This window comes from Echiichthys vipera (assembly GCF_963691815.1).
Source record: "Echiichthys vipera genome assembly, chromosome: 5".
NCBI classification, from domain to species: Eukaryota; Metazoa; Chordata; class Actinopteri; order Perciformes; family Trachinidae; genus Echiichthys; species Echiichthys vipera.
In genome coordinates, this window is record NC_139830.1 from 22759102 (window position 1) to 22777808 (window position 18707).

The window sequence follows — 18707 nt, forward strand, 5'->3', positions numbered from 1 at the left end:
GGCAAAATAAAATAAACTCTAGGAGGAAAAAAAAAGGAATAATAGATGAAGATACCTATGCGATGAGCTTTTGATAAAAAAAGAAATAACAAGAACTGATGAAAAAACACATCCACGCACATGCTATGTGTGTGGAGAACTGGAAAAAGATGGGTACCCAGAGCTGTCGCAGCACAATGGGTGCGCTTTGGAGACATCTGAGTAGTTGAAATCAGGAATGGGGTCCATGGGCTGAAAAGAACCATGATATAAATGGGAGGAATGAGGGGCTACAACGCCACCCTTCGAGCTGGGTAAGCAGGAGGAAGAAGAAGACTGGGAATGGGGGTTGAAGGTGGAGGTACAGATGATTGAGGGGTGAGACACAGCCGAGGAAAGAGGAGGCAGAGGGAGACACTCGAGCTGCCCAAACGAATGGCTGCGCGATTGTCTGAGGGTAGCCCTAGACCTGGATGGATATAGGGTTCCCTCTCCCTGCTGCCCCGCCAACAGGCAACTCTCTACCAACCTCTGGGAGCCCATGGCCAGCTGGGGGTCAATGTGGCATTGGCGCAGGGACATCATACTGGGAGCTGTGGGCACACAACAACAGCATTATCAACAACCACTCGTGAAATAAAGTGACGGACAAGGGGACACTGATTGGAAGATTAGTGGAAAGATACTTAGTTGTTGGGATACATTTCTCATGATTTAAAACTTGTAATACAATCAAATTCAAGACAAATTCCTTTCACTAAATTATAATTACTACAATATTATAAAATCCCACCACCGTTGTGTCTCCCATCCTCATAAGGAAAACTATTATATCAAACAGAAGGAAAAAACAGTGATGTTCTATATTGTTTAAATTAATACATTTAAATTTTTCAATAATAATTAGCTCATTTTAGAAAGGAAGTGCTCATTTTTAATAAAGTAAGTGACAAATCCCCATGGAAAGGAAGCAGGGGTGCACCGAAGGGGTGACAAGATTTAGAGGGGTAAATGTGGCGGGCAAGCAACTAAAGCGAGGTCAGATGAACGCAGCACGGAGAGGTTTCTCTTTCAGACATGTCCTTCTGCAGCGTACTGTGCAATTAAAAAAAATATTACAGCTCTGTGTGGCTTTGAGTCAAGGGAAGAGACAGGGATGTCAAACTTAGGACTGAACTGGGGCATGAATAAATGGCCAACCAGGATATTTCCACATGTGCTGACAGTCTGAACCGACGGACCACAGGTCGCTGGCTCGTCGTTCCAACAGTCGGGTGCCGTCTGTAGTTAGCCCAATGAGACAGCAGTGGAAATCAAATGCCAGAAAGGTAGTGGAGGGAGAGAGGGGGGTGAGATAAGGAGTGCAATTAATGTTGAATAAAAAAAACGTACTCACTATTGTGATGAGTTTCACCTGGAGATAGTCAAACCGAAACCTAACGTGTATCAAGTTTTGCTATAATAAGTCAAATATAGAGCACATAACAACATGGCTAGACAGCATTATGGTTATCATAATTTAGATGAGATAAACTGTGTGTCAAATGTGTTTACCCAAGACTTCTGCAATGAAAATAACATAATCTGTACATTATGATTTTATAAAAATAATGGGCAGCTTTTTTTTCATATTGAAACGAAATCAAAATTTAAATAGAGCTCTAAGTGTATTTAATATCCTTTCTTTGGTTGTAGTTTTCTGATCAAAATCAGATTCAAAAGGTCTGCAAATCATATCAGGACACAACCACTACAAATAGGTCAGCACAAAATTGTGTTAAGAGGTATATTTTTTTCTTGACATTTCAAATTCCAGAGTAAAGTCACAGGAGCCAGTTCAGTCTCTGTTGTGGACTGAGAGTCAAGTTAACACTTTTATCCAAAATGAGAACAATCAACAAATGCATTCAACTGGAATTGTGTGTAAAAGAACAAGACAATTATGTGAATTTACATGGTAACATCATACAAATGTCAAACAACACTCATCCAATCATAGACACGTGTGGCCCTCACTACCTCCATCACCAGGGAGGCCACAATGACAGATTCATTTATAAAAGGTCCAAATTCTCATGTGGGCTGATTTTTTGACTTTCCCAGCAGGGTCTTAGAGTATTTAGGGGTTCGTTTACTAATCCCCACAGAATGGGAGAGAGATTCGGATGAACTCTTACATTGCAGAGTTCCGGGCACGATATCCTCATCCAAGTCGTCCATGTCGTCAGACATGATGAAGTGCTGAGGTGTAGCTCTGCCACCCACAAAGCAGGGATCAAGGTTGAGGGATGAGGCCAGAGAAGGAAGGCCTGGGTTGTTGACGATGGTAAAACCTGTGAGGATCTCTATCTGCTGCCAACGATGAAGCCTCTCCCGCAGAGCAGCGGTCACCTCACCCAGGGCTTGTCTATGAAAGATGAGAAGAAAAAAGTCCAAAAGAAAAGTTACTCATAACATAAAGAAACATAATTTCCAAAGTAATCTTACTTTAGATATTATGTAATCATGTTATGTTATGCAATAAGTAAGTAACTCTTTTACTTTTTGCTAATCTGATCAGAAACATCTTAACACCCACAAATAGGACCATTAAACCCGTGTTTGATTTCCGCACTTACACAGTCACAGTAAGTACTTCAGCATCAACCAAAGCTAGCAACAGACGGAGGCGCAGTATGCAATGGTTTGTTTAGCATCAATGAAATCATGACATCAATGATATGATGCCTCTATATCAGAAGGCATTGCAGTACACTGTGGATAGACCCAGATTCGGCATCATAGTTGCCTTTGACCTGTGGTCGGAGCTCCGCTGGTAGGTGGACAGCAAGAGAGTTTGCCTTACTGATCTAGTTTACTTGCAAATTGTTGATTTGGTTATTTTCCCTTAATATTTGTGCTAATAGAGCTAACAGCTATGCTAGCTAAACACACATCACACAGTAGTACTGAGTTTCTGTTCAGAGGAACATGACGATAAACAGTGAGCTGCGGTTTCATGTCACAACACAACATACACACACTGAAGTACACCATCAGAGTAGTTTGAATGGAGTAAAATCACTATTTCTTTAAGCCTTTTATTCCCTGGAGTCTGGTGTTTTTATTATGCCAAAATATAAGTTATGAAGTGATTATTTTAATTTATTTGCAAGCCAAAATAGCATAACAATGTCATTTTATTTGCGATTTTCAATATAAGACTCTGAAATTATTTTAGTAGGTGTAGAATTTTTTGAGCACATTTTAACAATACCATGATAATACTAATAGCTGTGATAATTTGGGTCTTTAAAATCGTGATATGAAATTGTCATACAGTTACAACTCTACAGTGAATTCTATCAGTTGGAATATATTCCTCTCCTCTCCCTTTAATGTCCAAATGGGGCTTAAAGTAAAGTAAATTCAGAGATTTGTTTCAAAACAGATTATACATGTCAGAAAAAGATTGTTATTGTTGTCAACAAGTGAAAAGACTGTAATTCATGTAATACTGAGTTATGGAGTTGAAGCATTGAACAGTTTTTCACACTTTTTTGCGTTTAATATGTTTTGGAAGGGCTTGAAATCATGGCTTGATCGTGCACAGAGACAGAAACCCCTGTCCACCGCTGAGGGGACACGCCGCTCTCCACTGTTTTTGTATTGTGTGAGGGTGCATCCTTCTAAATTCTGACTGCTAGCAAAAGACAGAAAAATGATTAAAAGCTGCTGTGTGGTGATATGTACTACCAAGAGAGTAAAGAACCCAGAACTATGTCTTTACAAGCTGTCAAGTCAAAAAAAACTAAGCCTTTACGAAGCCAAAGGTACAGGTTTTAGCTCAATGCTAACACATAATGGGAATTACCAGTTAATAGAAATTTGCATCCAACTTTTGTTACTGCTTAAGACAGACTGTAAGTCACTTGTTTCTGTTTTTCTTACATATAAAACTTTTTTTCTAAACGTATATGAAGAATATTCCAATAATACAATCTCTGACTTACTTTGCTGCCAATATTTTGTGGTCCACATCATCCAGAGAGGAGCTGTGGGCCACGTGGAAAGTCCCAAAGAGAGTGTTGCGCTTTTTCTTTATCTTCTCTGCCTGTGAAAACAGATGACCAAACATTTATTTTCACTGTATTGAATATCCCCAAAGCAATTTCAGTCAAAAGCACCTGGACTTGGTAATTTGTCTAGGAAGACGTTTCACCTCTCATCCAAGAGACTTCATCAGTTCATGTACGCTTCTGACCAGGCTGGGACTGGTCCAACTAACTGGTGTGGAGATCCAGGTATGGGTACTGTATTGAATAGTGCCATACACAACTAAGTACCTTTCTGTGACAGTCTGATTTTAAAAAGATGTGCAGTCTACTGCTATAACTTATCTTTAAAATCAGCTCTTACATGCTTAGAAATTATGGTAAAATTGGTTATAGAATAATATAATAAAAAAGTGCTACAGTTAACAGCCAATGTCTACTATTTACATTTCATAATAATGTAACTCACATTTTTCTGGGGGTTTGCCTGCATGTGCTACCATGTGACATGAGTGAACCTTTACACAACATAGTGGCCTATTCAAAATACTCTCATCTATAAATATCTTAGCCCAGATGGCATGCTATTTGTTTTGATAGATAGCCAAGTGGTTAATTCTCATCTACAGGAAAAGGGGGACTGTTGAAATCATTTTCCAGGACATTTTGCTTTTCTCTCATTTTCCATGTTTTTTTCTGTGACTGGAAAATTGGTCAACGGTTTTTCAGGATACATGGGAACCCTTGGTATTCGAAAACATATTGCGGTTTCACTTTAATAGTGATTTCTTACTGAGGCTGCTTTTAATTTTACTGTAATCATTATATTGCATTAACTAAAGTGCATAGGTTCAGATATTATGGACAGGCTGGTCTTAACTCTTATGTTCTTGGTGACTGTGTAAAATCGGTACTTTGGAATATAAATTATAGATTTAAAATCAAATCAAGGAAATTAACATGAATTTTTTAAACAGCATGGTATTCCCCTTCAGGTTTTAACATGCTTACCCCTTCTTTGGCCACCAGGAGTTGCCTTTCAGCATTTTGCTTCTTGATGTTGTAGTACTGCACTTCCACCTCATGGGTGAGCTGCAGCCACTTCTGGAGAGACTCTGGTGGTGACCAGCTGCTCCGTGACTCCAACTCCTTCTCTGCTTTCTTCAACGCCATGCGCACCTGCGGCAAATGGTAAAACATCCGTAAATTAACACGTAAAAAACAAGAACCCATGAACTTTATATTATCTGTATTCAAAATGCAAGATTACTATGGAGAAAAGCTATGGATGTGCTACTTTTTTAAACCAATTTGACACTCACAAACACGCAATTTGTAGAAAATTATTTTCTCAATCCCTGTAAGCTGTCAAATTTTTATTACACACATACCACAGACTGACTTGTCTTAATCCTACATACTCCAAAACTTAAAGATAATTAAAACCATGTTTATAGTTAAGGGCCGATGGATGTCGACACTTGCCTCCTGAATGAGTGTTAGTAAGTGGTGACTGTCCGTGCCACAAACCACTGAACAACTCAAAGCATCTTGAAACTATGCTGGACCTGAAAGCCTTGCATGTTTCTAACTTATCACCGTGTTTTGAATGAACAAACTGTGACAAAGATCACCATGATAGTCCTTCAAGCATATACTCATGTGTTTTACTTACTTGTGTGGGATTTGCTGTGCTGTTCCTGCCAAATTCCTAATGGACAAAGATTTCAGTGGGCGTATTTATACTATAGTCAGTGTGAATCTGATAAAACTAAACATACTGTGCAGTTGCCACCTTGGAAGTTCACACTATTCACTCAATTTCAGTGCTTCTCCTTTGTGCTGAACTATAGACTACACATTTGGGATGCACCGAATGTTCAGCCACCGAAAATGACTTTTATCACCAAAACAACATGGCCGAAACAGAAAATTGTGATGACGCAAACAAAAACCGTGGTTAGCACAGGCTTGTCTGGATAAGCACCAACATGTCTGCGGTGTGGACGTATTTCAATACATCTGAGAAAGACCCACGGATAGCGATTTGCAATTGGTAATGCTGAAATTTCAAGAGGAGGTGCATCTGCAAAGAGTTTCTCCACGTCAGGTTTAATTTATCTGATCCGCGTTATAAAGATCATTACTTGGATGTGGGAACAAAGCAGCGCGCACAAGAAATGATCCAGGCCAAGATGGATGCGGAGAACCCACTTGGAGACGGAGAAGGGCACAGCGCAGGCGAAAGAGCAGAGCGCAGAAAAAAGGACTCGTCTCTCTGCACCACATGAGGGGCATGCACCCTCGTTGTCTAATATGTTAAATGAGATCCTGCAAGAGATCTGTGACAATGTGACACATTTTTTATTTTATTTGAAATAAATGTTTATTCATGCACTGGCCCTATTTATCTTTCTCAAATGTCAGGCAGAGGACAAGCTTTACTGCTCAACAGTTAGATGGTTATCTGTCTGAAGTCCCCATCTCCAGAAGTGATAACCCTCTTGCCAACTGGAGAAATAACAAAAGCCGCTTTCCTGATCTGGGAAAGATGGCACGCAAGTACTTGTCTGCTCCATGCACAAGCACTGACAGCGAGAGACTGTTCAGTGCTGCAGCTCATATTCTCGATAAGAAGAGGAACAGACTTCACTGTGATTCTTGGTGCATTTGTTGATGTTAAAGACCTACGGTTAACAATCTTTGTTTTGATAATGTTATATCTTCCAGCAGTTGCAGTCTTGTTCTGAAAGCACTTTGTTGTAGTAGTCCTACAGAGAAAATTTTTAAAAGCACTTTATGTTTTTTTTATTATAGGCCTAGGCTTTACATGAGTGGGGTGAAGTTAAACATTTTATTTTGAATTTTATTTTATATTGTGCATTATTGTAATAATGTAGTGCTAAATAAATATGTTCATACTTTTGTAATTGATTAATTCTTTGAATTGCAATGCTTTGATATTAGTGGTTAGTACACAGTCATAGCCATACATGCAATGATACTTAATTGGCATAATAATTTCTTTCGAGGTTTCGTTTTTTGGCCTTGGTTTCCTCATTTTTGGTTTCGGCCAAGAATTTTAATTTCGGTGCATCCCTACTCCACATTTATCACTTTGAAAGTACCTGATCTAGTTCTTCTTCAGCGTATTTTTGGCGACTCAGTTCATTCTCTGTGCCCTCACGCAGTTCCCTCAGACGTTGGGCCTCCTGCTTGGCTGCGTTGATCTCATCCCTCAGCTTCTGCTCCAGGTTCACCTTCTCCACTTCAACTGTGCGGTGTTCCTCCTGAGCAATCTGCAACCTGAGAACAAGAAGAGGAACAAAGACAAACAATTATTTTCATATAGTTTTAGTTTGGCCATTTTAATCAGCCACTGATGTCTTGCTTCTAAGACAAAAGGAAAAATAGCATAGTAGGTGCCAGTGTCTGTAGGCATTTTCTGTGGGCAGGCATGACGTGTAAGCATGTGAGTGTCATGTATGTGTGGAATGTAGGATTTGCATCAGCTATGAATCACCGGAAACAATGGGTAACATGTAGAAAGCAAAGAGCCATGGTCAGCTGTTATGCAGCTCACAATAAACTGACATCAGAGGGAGCAGAGCGGAGAATGGAACAGCTGCCATCGTGTAACTTTAGAACAGTACAGTGTGGTACCCAATGCTCCTGTAGTATCATAGTGTTGATCTGTGTGGGGGTTATTTATAGACTAGCCTCTTAAAAAAAAAGTCTACTTTTAAAGATGGGCTTGTCACCATGACATAATTATTTTTAAACATCATTTATGCAGTCACTGTAATCTGTAAAAGCCCTTATCCTCAGCATAACTGTGATTAACAGGGAGAAATATAATATGAATTAATACCACTTAAACCAAGAAATAAACAGTTTTATTGGATCTGTAAACCTAATGTGGTACCTGGCTCCCAGGTAAAAATACTTACAATGGACTGTCACTTGAACAGTCCCTCATTTGGCTAAGCAGCTTTAACAATGGAATTCCCAAGTTCCAATATGTGATACTACAAATTATGACAAAAAAAAAATCCTATTTTGTAAGAAGCAGAACTAGATTTCAGTCACTAGGGAGAAGCACTCTTCTCTTGTCGGGCTAAACAACAGCAGAGGGAGCAGAGAAATGAAAGGTGATCCAGACTGCTAGCTATGGAAAATGTGGCTGGTGGGCAGTCCTGCTAATGCTTTCGACCTTGACCTCTGCCATTCTCTAGCAAAGATTCAATAGCACTGGCCAAGCAAGAAGATGCCAAATACTGTTTCACCTGACCTCCATTGCAGGGCTCACAGGATGAAAAGTCTCTGCAGACTTTGCAGGGGACGGTAAAATTGATTAACCCATAATGTTTTATATGCGAATATTCTATATTTGCATTTAACTTCTTTCTTCCCTTATACTTCCCTTGCGTTGAAATAAAACGTATTTACTTATTAATGGCTATTGCATGCAATGCTGTTGTTGTCGCCAGTCCTTTTCCAGGATGTCTGTCTGCACACCACACCCCAGTCCAAATGCGGGTGAATAAGCACTGCAGCTGACATGTTAAGCAGTCATGCTTAACACCATCTCCCACCAGTGAGGCAGAGGCAGAGTCAATCAGCGTTGTAAAAGGCACACAGGAAATCCAGCTCCAGTCAATGTCTCCACGCACTGTCTCCCAACAGGGCAGCCATAACTGGGCTAGGCTACTTGATACCACCACGGGATCTGCTTAAAGGTATGGAAAGACAGCAGCTGGCAGCAGGGATCACGAAGAAAAGCATGACTACAGACATAAGCCATACCTCTCTCTCTCTCTCTCTCTCAGCTCTGAAAACATGTAGTTATGAGTCTTCTTGCTAGTCACACTGACCTACATTATAATATTCCTTCCCACAGCCAGTGCTTGACTGTCAACTTAGAACACTTTAATGCTTAACACCATGTCTGAGAATCTTGGTCTTCTGCAGTAGATACATAGGTTAGCTTGACTAGTGAATAATGAATAGGTATTTTAAAATGATGATGCTTTATGGGACAATTTCTTTGCTCGTCCTTTCTCCAAGCTCTCATCAACACATATTAGATTTAAATGTGGTTGCACACTACTGAATTACAGCAGTTAAAAGTATACTGTAACATGAAAGGACTATTCCAAAGACTATTTAAACAACAAACAAGATATTACAATTAGCCTTTCTAAGTTATGGGCACCTGCAGAACATGCTGAATAATGTTTGCAATGCCTTTTACGTGTAGCTATCTGGTTTTATCTGCAGAAGAGAATTAAGGATGAGCAATTAGCTCAGCATGAATGGAATGTCAGAGCCAACTTCAAAGTTGTCAGTGTCAGGGTTTTTCTCACAAGTGATCAAAGTATAAAGCTACAGAGGAAACAGAGACTATCAGAAGGACAGAGTTTGACCCCAATGGTTTGTCGCCATTGGAGCAGTCAATTAGTAGTCTTTTGGTTAGAATTCAACAGGTAAATCCCACAAAAATACTTTGCAATTCCATATTGAACTGCTCCAATAAAGAAATGCACCTCATATATGAAATATACATGCACAGGAACTTCTGGGTAGTCTCTCAAATACTGAGGAATTTCTACTGCTGAATCATCAAGCGTGTCCTGACAGGAACCATCACTTTCTGGTATGGAAACCAAACAAGACTGCCAGGTCCTGCAAAGGCGGTTCATTGCCCTGTCTAAAGGAAAGTTACAAATGTAATAAAAGATCTGTTAAATGATCAAAACCTGCCAGTCTTTTTTCCCTGATGAAGTCCGGAAGAAAGTACCGGATACACCAGCCTTTAGAGTCTATTTGCTCTTCATCAGAGCATATCATATTTTAACATCCTGTGTATCCTTAAACAGCCAGCTGATACAAAGAGCAACTCATGTGGGTAATAAGGGTATTATAATAGACTGACGTTGTGATGCCAACAACAGCTCATCTCTCCCTGTTCAATGTCTCCAAGCATCAAGACAGGAATGTTATGCAATCATGTGGCCACACCTGTCACTGCTCCCCAGACATTAAATGCTTTCCATTTTGGACACTCGCTCTGCTTTCCTTTAAAATCCACCTAAGGTTAAATTCAACTTTGACCACAGTGTAAACATTCCAAAACGAATCTACCGTATTTTTCAGATTTTAAGTCGCAGTTTTTTTCATAGTTTGGCCGGGGGTGCGGCTTATACTCTGGAGGGACTTATGTGTGAAATTATTAACACATTACCGTAAAATATCAAATAATAGCCCGGGCTATTATTTATCTCAGTCACATAAGAGACTAGGCGTATATCAGCAATCGTCACACACACACATCAACCAGTCAAAATCACTCGGTGCTCGACTGTTCATGACTGTGTCACTCGGTGTGTGCGGTGATTGATTGTTCCTGTATGTGTATTATGAAGTTGTGCGACTACTAAAAGAGCACATGTTACAGCCTCGCCTCCGTGTGTGATATTTATCATAGAGACCCACAATGCGCACTACAATAGTCACGCAATAACATAAAACCACAACACTACCTGCTAATGCTTGAGCTAAGCGGCGCATTGTCTACCTTTGGAGTTGGTGGAGTTGTTCAGAAGTGACACCGAGGAAGAAGAGTTCAGTGGATTCAGTGATTAGGAGTGACAGATTGTTTGGTAAACGTATAGCGTGTTCTATATGTTATAGTTATTTGAATGACTCTTACCGTAATATGTGACGTTAACACACCAGGCACGTACTCAGTTCGTTATTTATAGGTCATATAACGTACACTTATTCAGCCTGTTGTTCTCTATTCTATTTTAATTTAAATTGCCTTTCAAGATGAAATGTCTATTCTTGGTGTTGGATTTTATCAAATAAATTTCCCCAAAAAATGCGACTTATACTCGAGTGCGACATATATGTTTTTTTCCTTCTTTATTACTGTATGCATTTTCGGCTGGTGAGACTTATACTCCGGAGCGACTTTTAATCCGAAAAATACAGTAGTGATTTTATGAAATATTATGTGGACAAATCATTGGTTCAAGAAGATTAATCTTTTTTCTAGGCTGAGTGCATTAAATGGTTAAATTCATGGCAAACAGCCGCAGGTGTCCATCAACATTCCAATCAACATTACCAACACATCTATGGCAAGAATTCTCTCATGCTCCCGCCTTTCAATGATAGAAAAGCTGCAATTTTTCAAATTCAAACTTAAATGCATCGGCGGTGTAGAATAATAAAACTACAGTGAAGGCAGCTCGCTTTTGAACAATAACTTTTCATGTTTGGATGTGCTGGTATTTTAAAATCAGAAGTATTTGGAATTATAGATGCAAAACATCTGTAGAAAAAGATCAAATGCCATTTAATTGTGAATTTAGACAATTTGATGATATCTGTGCACCTTGGTAACAGCTTATCCTTTTAAAAGTATATAAAAAAAACCTGACCTGTGAATGGGATTAAGTTGTGTTTGAGTATCCTTTAAGAAATAAGAGGAGACAGTTCACGCTTGAAAGCACATTCGCAGCATTCCTAGAAGTATTAACAAGACCAAAATAGTTCGATTTGTCTTACAACAATACAATTATTCCTTGTGACACTGCATTTGGATCTATTTAGAGTGCTTTATTTAAAAATCTGATTTTAAAACATGTAATCATAAAAGGCAGCAATGGCCTGACTTCTTAAGCTAGAAAACATCAGGTTGAGTATCCCGTGTCAGAATCTATGCAATACTGAAACACTCACTAGATTTGTTTTGCGGGAACTGCTTAATCCAGGTCAGTGCCCATTGTGTTCAGATGAACAGTGTTTGTCTGATTTCACCGTGTTGTAAGTCCTGCATTACGGAGCATCGGATATTTACTGAACTTTCAGCAGTGTAATGATGCCAAACGCCCGTAAAAATAGTCCATTTCCATGTCAATGACTGATCGCAACCACTCAAAGTAAAGCTTGGTGTATTTATCCAACAGTTTAGAACAGCTCAAACAGATAAGCCACTGCACTAAGAAGTAAGCTGGTCAATGCTGTGTTGCAGCTAACTTTTAAGTCGGATGCTGAAGCCTCCAAATAAAAAATGACCCTATGAGCCACAAATGACATGACAGGTGATTTGTTCAGCATTTCATGCTTATGTATTATATAAACCTTGTCATACAGTAATGTGTCTAATCTGTCCAATCAACCATAGTTCAGCTCTTCAAGTTGTTCACTTCCTCTTTTAGAACAGTGTGGCTCTGTGCATGCAATCCTGTGCAAGTTATGACGTGGAATAAACCCTAAACATTCAGGAAAAAGGGCAGGGGTGCCATTTCACAGACCAAAGGCTTTATAATTAGGGAGTGAGAATGTGGTTTAGGTTCTGACTCCAATGTCAGAATTTTCTCAATTGATAATGATTAAATAATTCAATATTAAGTTCACAGCAGAATGTCGTGTACAGCGAAGGCCTCTACACATAATACACAGTAAAAGTGCTGTGTGCCGGCTGTTCCATTAATTTCCTATGGAAGAGGTGGCAGCATCCAATGCCCAAGGTACCGGCGCGCAGCGCTCAGATTTGCCTCTCTGCCTCTGCGCTCAAACCTAGTTCCCGCTGACCTTTCATAAGTGCAACCAATGAGATAGAAGCTTTGAGTGTGACGTTTCCGTTACCTAGGCAACCAGAGAGCGACATCAATGGCATTGCTAGTCCAACACTGGCTGATATTAGTTTTAACTTTGATAATTATTCTAATAATAATAATAATAATTATTATTATACTCTAGTTAAAGCTAGTTTGAAGTTAGTTTAATTCAATTAAATTTTATTTATAGTGCCAAATCATAACAAAAGTTATCTCAGGACACTTTACAGAGTAGGTATAGACCACACTCTATGACATACAGTAATTTACAGTAGTGTTTGAGCTCACAGAGTAGACAAGAAGATGGTGAGTATAAATGTATTGATTTGATGTTCCAAAACTGTCCAAAAGACAAAATAAAGCTTGTGCCACACATAATGCTGTGTTTTATGTGGATACTAATGGTATTAGGGATGGGGTGAATAATCAACTCCTCACCATTATACAGGAACCAATCTTTTTCTTTCTTTTTTTTACAATGCAGAGATGTGCAGCACAATGTGGCCGTTTTGAGTTATATATATATATATGACACCACTGACCAGATACGGTAAGACCAGAGGAGTCTCAGAGGAAAGTAAGTGTGTGTGTGTGTGTGTGTGTGTGTGTGTGTGTGCGTGTGTGCGTGTGTGCGTGTGTGCGTGCGTGCGTGCGTGTGTGCAGGGTTGTGAAGATGGCATGAGAGGTAAAGGTGCTGCCTCCTCATTTGTTAAACACATTGGGAGTCAGCTGGTGAAAGGGAAATGGAATTTTTAAACGCATTTGTTTACAACTTGTTCCACACATTCAGTGCAAACTTAACAGATTCAGAGAATGATGATGCAACTCGATGGTCAGACGCTTGTTTGCCGTTAGGACACGGAAGACGCTTTCTAAAAATAGATTTTCCTCTTCGAGGAATCAATCCCCCTTCATGTCATTTTTACAACTCTTGCCTGTCCCTAAATAATGTGTGTAACAAAATGTATTGTGTGGTTGATGGTAAAAGCCCTCACTTCTGTTGTAGGTCATGCAGACTTTGTTCAGCTCTCTGCAGGCCATCCAGGTCTTTCATCATCTTCTTCATGTGATCCTTAGAGTAGCGGTTCTGGATGTAGGCAAACCAGCAGCCACCCATGCCTATGACTATTGACACTACCAGCATGAAGTCCTTCAAGTGGTTATGTCTATTCACTAACAGACAGAGAAAAGAAGAGAAGTTACATTTTTAGCATGGTAATAAACATCAAAACAATTAGATAAAACCTTTATGAGTATTTTAACCAAGCAATATACTGTATAACAAGATCATTAGATAAAGCTGCTAACAATGAGCAAGCTTCACAAGGATGTGGTGTCAAGATGGTGCTTGAACATAGCCTAGCCATACGGCAAGTGTTGTAGAGTGACACAAATAGAAATAGTCAGTAGCACAAGTTCAGGTTATGGCGAGAGAGACCTAGCGCAAAAGACCGCAATACAGCCTGCTTAACACTGTCTATTTCAGTCTGGGCAGTCAATGCTAATAAACATGCAGTGAAAATTAAACAATGGCAACTATAACATTTTGGTAAATATGAGGAGGTATGATTCAAATCCTAATAATAACCAAGTGTGGGTATGCTGTCATGTTGTAATTGTAAGGGATTATAGCTATTAAAAGTCACAGCAGCTAGAAGGCAGCCATCCCATTTGTTAAAAGCCTGAGATTAGATTTAGATCAGGATTCAAGTGAGGTGAACTTTTACAATCTTAAAATTAAACACATAACTACGTTTGGGTTTAATAAGTCCATTTGTCATTTGATGATGTCATGCAGCAATGTTCTTGAAAAAACTGCAAAGGGGTGTGCAGGAAAGAGATTTCAAAAGCAACACGTTTACTTCCTAGAGACAAAAAGGAAGTAAAATTAGAAGAAAATGTCAGTACAGACTTTTTTCTCTTTAGCTATGACCAGTAGGACATTGCGCCTAATAACATGTTCCTGTACCACTGGCTGCTATTGAACTAGAGTCAAGCCAAATTACACCATGGATCCAACAGCACACATCAGTTTTCACATCAACCCTCTATATGGTAAAAAGCACTTCGCTAAGTCTCTAGCTTGTGCTAAATGATCTTTCAGGAGGGCTGTGCATATTCCTGTAGACTTGCTTATAAAGTCCAGAACAAACAAAGGTTTATCAGAGTCAAGGAACTTGGAGCGGCTACGCCTGCTATTGTGTCAAAGTAACAAACCAAAAGTGAGAAACAAAATATATGCGACAGCCGTTTACCACTGCTCTTTGGCCAGTATATGCAGTTCATTATCTCTTTACCACCATATTTGGGTGACCATCCAAAATGAGGCCATGATATTTAACTCAATGTGTGCTAAATTTGTCTTGGGTCTGCACTGTCACAAGCACAGATGCATAAAAAGGAAACACTGTGCATTATCTCTTAGATGATGAAAAATAATGTCCTAATTCTAGACTGCTCTTATACCATCTGTCCTAAACAGGAAAACAGGAAACAGTTAACCCTCTGTATGTCATCACCCAAGTAGCACACTACATTTACTGCCTCTCAGAAATACCACCAAGAGAGCAGAAAGTGACATTTAATTAACCTCAAAACTGGATATCTGTTTGGGGTCATTATTATTTCACAACTGTCTGCGAGATGAGGATCAACCCATTGTGAGATGTGTCTTAAAATGCTGCTCCTATATACAGTGAGTTAGACTGACTATTAGTGGGACCCCCAGCTTTGAGAGGCTGTCAAAGCCAGACAGACAGTCTTCCTTCGGGTGTGACTAACAACACACAACCACAATGACACATGCCAGGCACAGATGACTGCACACCATCCGCCTGTGCAAATTCTTTCTAATGCAAATAACTTCTTTCTATTAAGTTTTCACATATCTGCCCTCACCACCACTCTTCTTCCAAATAAACCTTCCTTTCACTTTATTTCACTTTTCAAAAGCAAAGGTTGGGGAGATCTCTGTGCACCATTATATATTTCACAGCACATAGTACAGATTTTTTTTTTTAACTGAGGTTTTAGCTTAGTAATTCAAAATGTTAACACTCAGCGTTCACGCTTTCACTATGCTTTTGACTACAAACATGTCTTTCATGAAAAAAGAATTTTGGAAGTCATTCTGGGAAAACGCAATCTAATGTCAACACGGATTTTGTAAAAAAACTAAATTACTGCCAAGAGATATGACAGCATAGACACACCCCATCCACTGTGGTGTAACAAACCCTAAAGAAAAAAACAAAAAAACAAAAGAACCTGAGGGACTACTGTCTGGAGTGGAGTGGAGCAGTGATACTAGAGAAGTAAAGGAAGAGGATGAGTGGTGTGTTTATTTGTCTCAATACGCAGAGAGGAGTGCCGGGAATACAGAGCAGTATGGTCTACCTCTCAGTTCACTTTCCAAATCCCTGCAAGCGATACAGGTTGATTTCCCCTACATGTCAAAGGTGGGCAGACTAAAATGAGTAAATCACTAAGTAAGCCACTAAATAAATAAATACATGAAGCAAACGAAACCCGACCACAACATCACAGGGACAAGGTGGTGATGAAAAATGAGAGCGGCATACAACAGTGGTTAGGATGTGCGTAATGGATGTAGGTAAACTCAAAACTTTGAAAGTAATAGTCTTCCAGTTCAAGAGAATAAAGTCTGTTTTTCTATGAGGGAGTCACAGGAATTGTTGACTTGGTCATTTGGAAGGTGTGTTATGTCTCTCTGAGGTTTATGCAAAATAACCGGTTCCAACATATTTACAGAGTAAGCATTGCCTTTCATTTGGAAGAACTCCCAAGCATAACTGGTGCACGTAGCACTGTTAAGGATGCAGAATCCTCCAAATCTGTTTTGATTAACTGTTTTTATACAGTATATCAGCATCAAGATCAGTATCTCAATGAAAATAGTAACTTGCATCGAGGTAAGTGGAGTATTTCAGTCTTGCCATTAAATCTTACTCAATTCTGTTGACATATTTTTATCTCTTCCCATCTCTAGTTAGGGTTTTTAAAGTATCTGGAACAAATCTACTGATGTATGAATGAGAGTGTGAATCAGAGCTGCAACAGGAATGAAAAAGAACTTTGCATACTCAGCGGCGCTCCAAAGAGTACAGTGTCCAAAGATTTGAGTTGCAACTTTTGCACATGGCTGCGGTCCAGAATCTTCAGAATAGAGAGCGTCAGAGTGGTGTTCTTTACGGCAAGCCTGAGAGAGGACAGACACAGTTTTCAGGGACAAGGAATCAGGAGAAAAGGATGTAATCCATTATGGGCAATGTGTAATGTGACCCCTTGACAAATCTTCTACATCTAACCAATCTGATTTAAAACACTAATGGTCATTAGATAAACTTATTGCTGGAAACCAAATAAAAAAAAATAAAACTGACTGATCAGAATAGGGATAACCTATAAAGAGAGTGATGGAAATTATAGTTTTAATTAATTAAAGTTGTGTCAAGTCAGTTATTCGTGTTGGCATCATTCCAGCGTTATGCATAACAGTTGTCATAAGTACACTGAGTCTTACCATTTTCATTGAGGTATTCAATTTTTTATAAAGCCTTATATAAATCATAACTTGTTTGTAGCACATTTTTCATTTTAAAAAGTTAGAAAAGTCCTGATATCCATTACCTTGGCATGACACTTCCATTAAAATTCATCTTACGAAAGGCGTCCACATATTGTGGCAGTTCCACATAGGTGATGAGCCATTCCACCACTTCATCCACTGTCCAATTATACACTGAGGGGAAAAATAAAACATATCGTTACAGTGCTCATTGATTCTTATTCATCCAATACCTACAGAGATCAGTACTGATAAGGCTACATGGCTACTCCAATACATCTTCATCAGAGAAGGTGCAGTCAGGAAGCATTAGTACTCGGTTTTTCATAAGGGCTGCCCAAGACTGGAAAAAAACAGTACATTTTTTTCTGCTATATACAGTATACTGCAATATGAAGAATAGCATACAGGAATTTTCACTCTCCCAGGTGGTCTTGTAAGAACATTTTGTACACTGTGTTTCAAGACAGGTCAGGTGGGTTACATTGCCGAGTGCTGATGCACTGATGAAAGGCCACCCCGACAGACAGACGCGCCTGCAGGGGAGAGAAACCCAGTTCCCTGGCTCCAAATCTCCAGAGCCTTGTCTAGAAAGCGCAATGCAGGATAAGTCAGTACCAGTGTTTCCCGTTTCTTTACAGCTTTGGCGTCTGCCTAAGCAATACAAAACTTCATTCAAAACTGTGAACAATGACAGTCTCCCTTCTCTGCAGAACACATTCAAGAAAAAAAACAAGTTTTTAAAACCTAGTAAATATATGCCTCCGAATCGTGTGATGTGTCCGAACAGTAGCATGTTACCTTTACAGCTTTCACGCTCCAAACCGTAGTTGGGAGCGAGCTGGTCTCATTCTAATAACTTGGCTAATGGCAGGTAACTTTTGTCTAGTGCGTTAGTTAACAGAGCTGAAGAACTCAACAGCGAGGCGGTGGTTGAGGCAATGAACTCAGGCGCTTTGTTTTGCTAGCGATTGGCTAGAGTATTGACCTTGTTACCATCATGTTCACACCGTAGACTCAGAACAATTACCAAACTACACTTTTGTTAAACTATCCAGAACACACCTGTCCCACTACGTGACAAATACGCATTTTCCCAAAAAGCCACCAGGAGGAGACTGAGATTGCATTGGTGGTCGAATGTCATCCTGCTTTTTCACATTGTTAATAATTACGTAATATTTAGTGTTTAATAAATAATTGTTCAATTTAGTACAGAGTCTGAAGTCTATATCGCACAAACAAGACCTACAACCCAACAAATTTTCTGCAGAAAATCCTGAGTACTATAAGCATAAAAGGGGAGAAACGCAGCCAGGGAAAACTGTGTGAAAAGACATGGGTGCCAGATACAGCACATGAAAAGTGCTCTCAGAGAGTCCCGCCCCGCCAAACAGATAGGACAGAAAGAAGTGAGAGTGTGGATGAGAATTTTGTGTTGACAAGAGTCAATGATGTCCTGCTCTGCCACTGGCT

General features: G+C 39.5%; 2 protein-coding genes across 5 annotated transcripts in view; one reads left to right on the forward strand and one right to left on the reverse strand.

The window, feature by feature from the left end:
- Nucleotides 1-18707, forward strand: part of LOC310947473 (neuronal acetylcholine receptor subunit alpha-10-like) — a gene marked incomplete at both ends in the record, with an annotated part of 167853 nt that overhangs the window by 132737 nt on the left and 16409 nt on the right. The gene's annotated exons all lie outside the window — the stretch shown is intronic.
- stim1a (stromal interaction molecule 1a) overlaps nt 1-18707 on the reverse strand; it is a 28920-nt gene that overhangs the window by 2997 nt on the left and 7216 nt on the right. Inside the window, exons 5-13 of one of the 4 annotated variants that reach the window (XM_083914259.1) lie at nt 17294-17405; nt 16747-16862; nt 13639-13816; nt 7142-7319; nt 5025-5192; nt 3972-4072; nt 2157-2386; nt 1180-1260; nt 158-572 (exon numbers count right to left, since the gene is read on the reverse strand). In XM_083914259.1, coding sequence (XP_083770385.1) covers nt 158-572; nt 1180-1260; nt 2157-2386; nt 3972-4072; nt 5025-5192; nt 7142-7319; nt 13639-13816; nt 16747-16862; nt 17294-17405 — 1579 coding nt within the window. The remainder of the gene's footprint in view (nt 1-157; nt 573-1179; nt 1261-2156; nt 2387-3971; nt 4073-5024; nt 5193-7141; nt 7320-13638; nt 13817-16746; nt 16863-17293; nt 17406-18707) is intronic. The other 3 variants (XM_083914261.1, XM_083914260.1, XM_083914262.1) reach the window with 3 other exon arrangements.